Source organism: Plectropomus leopardus, chromosome 23, assembly GCF_008729295.1.
Source record: "Plectropomus leopardus isolate mb chromosome 23, YSFRI_Pleo_2.0, whole genome shotgun sequence".
NCBI classification, from domain to species: Eukaryota; Metazoa; Chordata; class Actinopteri; order Perciformes; family Serranidae; genus Plectropomus; species Plectropomus leopardus.
In genome coordinates this window covers 846,334-857,342 of record NC_056485.1, presented here as the reverse complement: position 1 = coordinate 857,342, position 11,009 = coordinate 846,334, and the positions used below count along the sequence as shown (strand labels likewise).

General features: G+C 41.1%; 1 protein-coding gene across 11 annotated transcripts in view; it reads left to right on the top strand.

Annotated features, from left to right (window-relative positions):
- The first annotated feature begins 2,442 nt into the window (after positions 1 to 2,442).
- ablim2 (actin binding LIM protein family, member 2) overlaps positions 2,443 to 11,009 on the top strand; it is a 113,588-nt gene continuing 105,021 nt past the window's right edge. For all 11 annotated transcript variants that reach the window (XM_042511939.1, XM_042511933.1, XM_042511927.1 and 8 more), the window contains exon 1: positions 2,443 to 2,714. In XM_042511939.1, the coding sequence (XP_042367873.1) occupies positions 2,702 to 2,714 (13 nt within the window). In that variant the 5' untranslated portion in view covers positions 2,443 to 2,701. The remainder of the gene's footprint in view (positions 2,715 to 11,009) is intronic.

Sequence of the window (11,009 nt, the reverse complement as noted above, 5' to 3'; positions counted from 1 at the left end):
GGTGACTCTAAAAAAGCCATTTAAACTTATAGCTCATTTGTTGGAGTCACTTTGAAAAAAATAATTTGAAATTAATCTGGAGTTACTGTAATGTATATTTTGTCAACAATAAGTTAGATGTAATTTAAAATAAAACACTCAATCTATCCAACAAATCACTTAAAAAAAAGGAGAAAAAACAGAAATGATCTATCTGAATCCTGTGTGTTCTGTAATACTGGCAGAGGAATATTTAGACATTTATTCAGTGAATGCATTTATGTAGAATTCTTCTGGGTTGATGATGAACATCTTTTTGAAGTGTTATGTAGTTGTAAGATTAATTTACTCATTTTATCATTCTCCTGGTAGCTCAGGTTGCTAACTGGACCTTAACCTTTTTCATACGTTTTTCGTATCATCATTTGTTTACATCTTCATTTACTTATTTATCCTTTAGGCTGTGGATGTTTTCACAGTTATAGTTAAAATATATTATTATTACTGAGGCTATATATAAGGTAGGCCTAATCAAACTTTAAATGATGGTTGTGTGAAAAACTAAACAACCTTTAGTTGCTGAATTATATAAAAAATATGTGTTTAATTAAAAAACTTGTCTGGAATGTCACCTTACTCCTAAATGCAGTTTTGTCAAATTTCAACAGAAAATCATTATTTAATCCATCTGATGAACTGCTTAAACAAAAGGATATAATAGCGCAGTGATGTGTTCTGTAGGCTGTTTATGTAGATTATTTTTCATAAAAGATGTGATCCCTTGATCTGGCTAATTCAGCGCTGTCATCTCCCTCCAGCCTCCTCCTCAGTTGTTCCCAAATGCTTTTAATAAATCACTGACCCAGTTACTTGTAGGCCCAACAGAACAGACAAAGAGCACCCATACACAAAAAGAGCAAAGATGATGATGTTTAACACTTTCTGTGCTCTAACACATTAAAATCAGTCAGTGAACACACTGCATGAACAGCTGGACCTAACCATGGCTTCCAAACTAGATGCCATCGTATTCTATAAATGAAAATGCAGTTTTGACAATGCCAGTCCCTTTGACAGTGCAGTTTGTTTACGCTGAATAGGCTTGTAGTCCACAACCAGCAGCAGGCCGCTCGGTACAATGGGCTTTTTCCTTCACGGAGACCACAGCTCCCATGTTGCATCGCGGTAGCAGCGCAGTGGCGCTGTGAGCCTGAGGATGCTGCTGAGGAGCAGACTGCTGGATGCTGAAGAAAAGCACAGGCGAGGTGCGCACTGTTACCCAACATCAGACAGGAAGTCTTAGATTTATTCTTTCAAAGTAAAAGCATAAAAGGTCCTAGAAAGTAGTGAGCAAAGGCCTACCCAAAAATATTGCACTGAAACATTTCTGCTTCATTGAAGGTTTCTCTATATAAATATTTAGCATTTTTTTCATTTCTGATTTCTTCTTTTTTAAAAAAATAATGATTACATTTTGTTTCTGTCTTATTCATAGTAATTGACATGTGAAGGAGAGATACAGCAGCCTCTTTCTTCCTGCTGATGTCAGACTATTGAAATGGAATCTTCATAGTAACTGCTGATTTTAACCAACTCAACTTTCAACTCAAAGATGTAGCAGGATCAAGGAACAATGACATTTTTTTAAACTTTGTTTAAAAAATGACCAATAAATCTACCTTACCTTACCTTACTCTATAATCAACACACACATAGAATAATTGACTTCTGACATTCAATCATCATGCATGTGCAATGTCAACATTATCAACTGTGGCCACTCAGCCTTTCTATTTATCATATCTTGCTTTTATATTTTATTGTTTACAATCATCACTCAGGTGCAATGCTAGTGTATGTAAACTGTACAATATCTATCTTTGTTTATTGCTGATTTTTTTTAACATAACTTATATTGCATTGGATTTGTTACCGTTTACTTATTATAGTGATAATATACAGTGTAGGGCTTTTTCTGTCTTTCTTTTTTTTTTTTTTTACTGATACATACTTATTATATGGCCTTGTGCGTTTTTTCAGATGATGCTAACTGTTAGCACTATCCCTTTGCAGCTGAAATATTGAATTTTTCCCCTTGTGGGACAAATAAAGGAGTATCTTATCTTATCTTATCTTACTATTATTTGTGTTCATTAGTATATTCCTTATTTCTACTTTATTTAACAGTCCTAAACTGACCTGGGCGACAGACTTATTGACTTTTGTTATATTTTATAGTGTTGACCAGACTGTTTTTATTCAAACAATAAATAAGTTGAGCTGTTCTGCTGCCAACAATATTCTGACAGGATACGGGGACTTCTGTAATCGCTAAGTATAAACCCTCTGGAAGACCTTTATTGTGATGTTTCACACCGGAAACTCTTGACTTTTTGATGCAACTTGACAGCAGTCGCGTTTCTCCACCGTACGCCCACACCCAACCTGCGCTGTGACTGTACAGAGAGCCAGCGCAGCCCTGCAGTGTCTGAGGGACGTTATCTCCTCAGTGCGGCTGTTTGTGGAGCTCTCTGCGGCCTCAGCAGTCACGAACGACCGGCCTCTGTGCGTCACTCCCTGGAAACATTTCCCTTCATTCATCCTGCTGACTGGAACTGAGGCTCGTGCGCTCTGCGGCTGCTGGCATCATCCATGTACTGTCAATGTGGAGTGGCTTCTTTACTGTGCATCATCTGACTGGAGAACACGTCTGCCTGGCACCATGAGCAGCACTGGTGAGACCATTTTGATCGTAGATTGCACTGGTTTTCCTCGTGCACAGGGACACTTCTTGTTATAATCCCAGTAACTTGGAACAGTCCCACATGACATACATATATATTTGGCAGGGTTTCCAATTCTGAGTCTGTGGCAGCTCTGTCCTCATTTACACAATCGGTCTCCTGCTTTAGCGGCACAATAATATTCCCTTGTTTTAAAAGGTGTATATTATTCATTTAACATTGGGAACTACTGTACATCATGTTCTCCTGCAGCATCAGGGTGCACCCATATATACGATGCTCCAGCTGACATTGATGTGAAGATACAGTTTCAGATGTGTACTTGTGAAAATGAGTGTCACATGGCCTAATTAAACAGGATGTAGAATGCACTCAGTGGACTTGGCCCTTGACTGCTGGTGGGCTGCTGTCACACCTGGCTTTGTCCCTGAGGGGGATATAACAAATCAAACACAAGGCTGGTCTACATATGAAGTCTGTGTGCTGTCAGTCCTGCAGAAGCAGTACTGCACTGTCTGTTCTTCATGTGTAAATAACATGTAGTTAATGCTCAGCCAATGAGGTTCCACAACTTCTTAATATTAAGCATGATCAGAGTTTGGGGTGTAGGCCCAAGTAAGATGTCATAAAGAATTATGTTAAAGGTTAAAATCAAGTTGTAGACATGGTTTGCAAGTGTGACTACTGGAGTAACAACAAAGTCTGGTCTATGACTCAAGCAACTTAATACTAATCACATATAACCTTTTAATTTTGATAAGGACTCCCCAGGGCCCTTTCAAGGTCTCTTAGAGAACACCACATCAGAACTAATGACCAGACTGGGTGGATAGATGACAGATGACAGAAAATTAGAAATTCAGATATTTACCTCCAAGAGGAAATGTAAACATTTGTCTTTTTAAGTCATAGTTTGAAGCTGGAAAGTTAGCTCTGAATTTTCAACCCTTGAACCTTCATCACTTGTTAGCCTGGTGAAAACGTTCAAAGCGGTTTGACATAAGCCAAACAGGGTTTTTGAAATAAGGAGGTTTTTTATGTAAATAATTCCTCATTTCAACTTAATGAATCAGGTAGTCCTATTCCACTGCAGTGCTTTCAAAGCAAGCATTAGATATCAATAGTAACACAGCATCGAAAGTTCAGCTTGTCTCGATAGGCTATTTAAATGTTTTTTGGTCTGTTTTTTTGTTAGAGGCCTTAAATAAGGCCTGTGGTTAACATAAGTTTCAGAGAATTTCATGTTTTGTTCTACAACATAATATATGCCAGTAAATACCCCACTCTTTAATTTTGAAGCTACTACTTGTCTTAAAAAAGGGCAGTGGCTAACAAGTGACGATATGACACTACATATTGTCATCACACCGAACAAGGCTTTACAGCCTCATTGGCGACTTTAAGTCATGTGATTGTGGTGAAGTTAATGTTAACTTTTTACCTCTGACAATTGCATTTAGGCTTCAAAAATCATAAAACTATTGTTCATTTGTGAAGATTATCTTGATGAACAAAATGCGTATTATAATTGTTTGTTTGTCACAGAGCTTATTTTCTGCAAGAATCCAAAATCTCTGGAAAAATCCCATTGGCTTTTAGGTGCGCGAACCAGGGCAACACTAACTTCCATGTCGATCCGCAAAAACACTTCTTCCCTGCAGCGCTCTCTAGCAGCAACAAAAATACAGAAGCTAATTAAGCATGAATAAAAGGCAACCAATGTTTGTCATCATCTTGGACTGTATGTATATTATGTTTTTCAGTTCTTGTCATGTTGATGCTTAATGCTAAGAAATTACTAAGGACAGAGACTGGAGACCATTAATGAATCCAGGTCTTTAAAACAGAGAGCTTGGATGGACTTTGGTTTTAATAAGCAGACCAGTCGATGCTGTGCAGCACTGCTGGGGCTGTTAATGAGAACACTGCAGTCCGTCTGGGAGTCCAGACAGAAGAAATTCATTAGCACACTGCTGTAAACTGCAAGCCAAGGAGACAAACTTTGTCTTCCTTCTTTGTGGTGTCTTTTAGATATTTCACCTTTTAACTCTTTAAGAATGTCATCTGGATATTTGAGTGGACACGAGCAGTAAATTACTTTAAGATCTCTACCTGTGTATGAGGACAGTAATAGTATAAAGCTGTTCATAGTGGCATGAGGCAACGTGGCATAAACCTTGATGGTGTGTGAGCAATGAGCATGCAAAGTGGTGTTTATGCTCAAAGCATTGTTCGGTGCAATATGCTTCGAAATGCGATGAGGCGTACAAACAAAACAGTCTGTGGAAAAGCAAGAAATCAAGATGTGTTACCATAAGAATGGTATTGTAAAAGTTCGCTGCCTGGCAACAGTTAACAGAGACATAACACCAAACATTGCATTTGTGTTCTGTAACTGTTGCTTACCTTGAAGTCAAAATCATTTTGCGCTTCTTTGTATCCCTCTGGGTCACCACTCTTTATTAAGGCTGTTTTTAACTTTTACAGTGATCTCTCTTGTTTTTCCAGAGCCAGCCACTTTTCCTTCTGTGTCTTAGGGTATATTCTCAGAGAATTTAAGGCCATTTGACTGTCTCTGTGGTCTTTTAATTAAGAGTTGTAGAGATGTCTTTATAGGGGAATCTGCTTAGCCAGTCTTCCCTTGAAAGCATGCATGTTAAACTGTGAAGCACAGTGCATGCATTGGGCATCTGGTCACAAGTATTCAGAGGTACATGACCAAGCACCTGACAGCTTTGGAGCCTGGGAGCTTGATGCCAATGATAAGCTGACATCTTGTTTTTGTTTTTGGTGCGTGAACCTCGTGCCTGGGACATTACTTTGAGCATAACCCTTGCTTTTGGTATGCGTGTTTGTGTGTGTGGGTGTGTTTACACAAAGATAGTAATAAAGCTGTCTATCTGTAATCTAATTTTGAAGCCATGTGGGCATCACCTTGTGTGGGGGGGGGTGCCCATGTGGAGTTTGTCTTCTTCACTACAAATCACAGTAAAATAGCTGACTTTACTATGATCAAAAGTTACATTGACTTTTGAGTAACCTTAGCAATCTATTTTGGTCATTGATCATCTCATTGGGTTGGGCAATTCCAATTCTTTCCAGTCCTGACCACTGATGTAAAAGAGAACTGATACAGTGTTGGAGATGGGACCCTGTGAATTTCTATGAAAAGCTGCTCAATGAAGCCAAAATTATCCAACTGCTGTGTGATAGTTATTTAATGATGTGGTTCTTCAAGAGTTTCCAAATGTCAGTCGACTGAGATTGCTTCAAGTTGAGCAGTTATTGTTTTTTTTTTTTTGTTTTTTTAGTCAGTGTGCTGTGCAGTGTACTCTGGGGTTTTTGCTGCGGAGTTAACTCTCTTGACTTTCGCTCTACTCTTTGTTACAAGCAGCTGTGTCCATGATGCAGCATCACAGAGGAGGAAGACATTCTGCACCTTGGGCTCCAAGATAACATTATCTTCTCTCTTCTGCTTAAAAGTGGTGAATTTTAATCTCACAGCAATGTAATACAATACAGTTTCTGGCTTTTTGCTTGATATCTAGTGTTGTAGAGAAATGTTGTTGCGCATATCCAATCTGCTATTGCTATTAGTTTGTTTACATGAATGCTGCTGTCACACTGAACGTCCCGCTAGACCCATCAATCTTTAAACTTGATACGGAATAAAAACAAATCATTGAATACTTGTACTGAAGAGCCAAATCTGAATAGATTGATATAACTCTGAGCGGAGTACAGCCCTATATTTCTCGGTGGTTGTGATGCTCAAAACAATTCATTCAGTGATTCACAAACTTCTAAAAAGTATTATGGAAAAAGTATTTTTGGGCCCAATGGTATTACATGACAGGTTCCGGAGTTCACTGCTCCTTTGACCATCTCCTGCCTCAAACTATTTACTTTTTTTTTAACACATTTGTTTCCATCTGAGTAAATAATGATGATTTAACTATAGGGCTGCAACAACAAATTGATGGTTTTGAAGAGGCATGGCAGAGGCAGAGAGGACTTTTCGTACACGTGAGCACGATGTTGATGGAGCATCTAAAACGAAGTGAAAGTGAGGAGGAGGAGAGCTCATGGCACGCAGATATTAGTACTGTATTTCTGCATTAATAAGCACAAATTCCACTCATTTATGAAGTCGTACAAGCTCCTGCATTGCCGACAACACGGTCCTGTGAATATTTTAGGAATAAAATGGCTTGTATCAGCAACAGAGGGGACTCTGTCCACAGAGATGCTCTCAGAGGGCTGCTCCACAGTATCAGGGTTTGAGGTTTCTGTCCGTCACTTCCTGTTTTATTTTGTATTTTCCCCATCCCCTGTGTTGTCTCTGAATTTACTTCCTCCCTTTGTTCCCTTTCCCGCCACTGGTGATTACCCTCATTTGCCTCACCTGTGTCTCGTTCTGCCCCTCCCTTGTGTGTGTATAAACCAAGCTCTCCCTTCCCTCTGTGCCAGTTCGTCTTGTCTTCCCTGTGAGCAAATGTCCCAGCATTTTTGAACATTGAATCCTTGTGTATGACCTTCGTGACCAATTTCCAGACCTGTGAGCTTTGCCTGATCCCTTTGTACTGTTGCTGTGAGTATTTGATTCCTGTGTACCGACTTTGGACTGCTATAAAGACCACTTTTCTGCCTAATCCTCTGAGTGTTGCTGCATTACTGTGTCCGCCTGCCTGCGAGTTCTTGACAAAACGAACTGGCCAAGATGGACACAGCGGAGCACGAATCATTGCAGACCGCCCTGGAAGCAAAAGGACAGAGGATCCTGAGCCATGAGGACCAGCTCTCTCAGGTCCGTCGGGAGGTTGCTGAGGCGTCGAGTCACACCGAGTCCACCTGTGCCAGCCCAGCTGAACTACATCATCAGTCAACTCCACGGTCTAGAGAGATCGCCTCATCCCCAGGATCTCCCCGTACACTCCGCCTGTCCAGCCCAGAGAGATTCTCCGACGAATCTGCAGATTGTTGCCCCTTCCTTTCCCAGTGTTAGCTCCACTTCAAGTTCCAGGCGACGGCTTTCCCATCTGATCGCGTCAAAGTTGCCTACATCATCTCCAACCTCTCTGGACGAGTCAGAGCCTGGGCAACTGCAGAATGGAGCCGCAGGTCGGTGGTATGTAACTCTCTGCCCCTGTTCCTAGACACTTTCAAGCAGATCTTCCATTCTGTGATGCCAGGTAGAGAATCTGCTAAAACCCTGCATGCACTGAAGCAGGGCAGACGGTCAGTTAATGACTATGCGAATGAATTTCGCACCCTGGCTGGCTGCAGACAGCAGTTAGAATCAGCCTGCTCTTGTAGACGCCTTCTACAATGGGCTGTCAGACATTTTAAAGGACCACATGGCCCCTCTAGATCTCCCCTCAGAGCTAGACGCCTTCGTCTCCCTTATGGCGCGGATCAACAAGCTACAAATGGAGCGACAGAGGGGACGCCAGCACAACGAGACGGTTGACCATCCGCTACCTGCTACTCACTGACCAAAAGTGGTTCCCTCAGAACCATCCTCCCTGAAGAGGTCCCAGATTGACACCCCCGAGCCCATGCAGATTGGACACACCAAGCTGATGCCCTCAGTGCTGCTGCATTACTATGTCCGCCTGCCTGTGAGTTCTTGACACACAGGAACTCCCAGCTTTTGCTACCAGCTTTTGCTCCCTGCTTTTGTTTTGAAAGGGAAGCAGGGAAGTTGGAGTAAAATGGTAAATGGTAAATGGACTATACTTGTATAGTGCTTTTCTAGTCTTATTGACCACTCAAAGCACTTTAACACTACATGTCACATTCACCCATTCAGACACTGGTGGCTGAGGCTACTGTACAAGATGCCACCTGCTACTCAGTAATCATTCACACACACTCACACTCCGATGACGCAGCATCAGGAGCAATTTGGGGTTCAGTATCTTACCCAAGGATACCTCGACATGTTGTCCAGTAGAGCTGGGGATCGAACCGCTGACCCTCTGATTATCTCTGAGCCACAGCCGCCCCAACAGAGTAAAACAGACGCCTTTGTATTTTCTCATCTCTGTGGTGGTGAGAGACTTTTAAACTGCAGTAAAAAGTGGTATAGAGTCAATACAATCATCAAAACACCATCTTCACAGTCTATTTCTGCTGAAAAACGCGCATCATGCGAAAAAAATTGGCGAGCCACCGTTTCTTTAGATGTGCTGCAACTGAGTCGCAGCTTAGACACGCCTGACAAGTTCTGCTCAAGAGCAGTGTGCACAAAAAAAAAAAAAAATCCTAACAAGATTTCCCAGTCCCATCACTAGTCCCATTTCTGATAAATCTACTAATAAATCTACCTTGTACCTTGTATCAGTGCATGGTGAAATGATTTTGGCATGTAGAAACGATTGCAGGTATTATTTATTCCAGTGTCTTCTGCAAAGTCTGATGGAATTGTCCTGCTATCCTACCAGAATAACTGATCCAATGTGAGGCCTCTAGTTGACATTATGTCTCAACAAAAATCGCACTGCAGATTTCATGAGACTGCAATCTGCTTTTTCTGAATCATCCCAATGCTAAAATCACAAAATCACAAGGTCACATCTCAGTTCAGATTTGTTTTTCTAAAAAGGCAAAAGTGACTTCGCCCTTTGAGAAAAAAGATGACATCTTTATTTACAGGCGTCTCAGTGTGGCTGTTTCGTGCAACCTTTGTTTGACACTGTTTACCTGCGCCAACCACAGCAGTGGTGCACTCCAGTTTAAATAAACCTTTGAGAACAGGCTTGGCTTGAACACGCCCAGAGAGAAATCAACCTGTAGGCCAGTTTGCATTCTTCCAATTCCACAAAAAATGGAATTACACTTTAGTTTGTGTTTATTCCTGGTACCTCCTCAGCTGAGACACATTGACAGCCCTGATCCCCCTCACCACAGGGGATAATGATCAGTGTCTCATAGGGATGGATGGTGGTAGGATAGCCTGTTAATTCCAGCTCAGGTTGCTGCCGCGAGTCACACAAGAAGAGGTTTGATCAATATGGATTCTCACACTGTTTTCTGTCTGTTGGTGTATGGTTGAAATGCTGTGAACCCTGAGTTTGGCATGCATCAAAACCTGAGACTCGAACCCTGTCGGTACTTGTGTCTTTAGGTCAAAACTATATAATTTGGCTTTATATTTATTAGAAATTAGATTTAACTAAAGGCCCAAGATTTGCCCAACAAATCCATCTGATTCTTTCTCAGGACGAACATTTAGCACCATGTTTTTAGTCACAAGTTTCAAAATCCTTTTCCAGGAGAAATACTAACATTAGCACCAGCTGTGAACCAGGACTCCTGCTAAAGTACAAGCTAGTGAGCATTTTCACCCACCCACAAAGACACACATGTATGATTATCTTCTGGCAGTTGTGACAGTAGTGTTGCGTCAGACTGATCCCTCTGGCTGTTAAATAATGTGTGTCACAAGTTATCTGTAGCAGGAGCGAGCAGGAGTTTTGCACTGAAAGGCATGCACCTCCAGGGTGTGTGTGTGTGCTTCGCTGTGTGTTCTCTTTCAGGAATAAGGATCTACAGTGTGTGTTTACACATGTGCAGTTTGTGCATGATGAAAGTTTGTAGAGGGATGAAGACAGAGTAAGAGAGAGAGGGAAAATACATCTGCAGTAATATGTAGCGATCTGGACACAATACATGCGTGTGAGAGATGCTGTTCCCATAGGAATGTATGTAATACGTATTATTATCAGCAACAGGTCATCTTTTTTTTTTTTTTTAAATTTGCCCTGTTTGCCTACAGTTACAATATTTACAGTTGACTTTTTACAGCTAAGCTAACATTCTCCTAAAAAAACAGTACCAGGTATAAACCCCCCTGCGCACACACAGCAATAAGTCTGCAATGTGGTGTAGGCTTGTGACATTTCCCAGCAGTGTGCTGTTTGACTTGGGTCTTTCCTTAGGACAGGAATGGCTTGTTTATTCTTGGTGACTGCATGAAGTGAGCAGTTTGGTCATATCACAGTTTTCAATGAATGGACCGTAAAACTACACCACAAAAAACAGCCTAGTCCCAATTAGGTGCAATGATCCATCGATCTGCATCGATATATTGATAAAATTAGCACGATCACGTAACATTGATGCAGAGTGTAAACAACGATCCATATCATCCTCTTTAGATGTGCTCTTTTTTTGAAGTTCTGTGTCACCATCACACAGCGTGAGGCAGATGATGTTGAGCAGCCAAGAGAAAGATGATGAGGATATATTACTATTACTTACTCGGGAATAAATTGTCAGTGG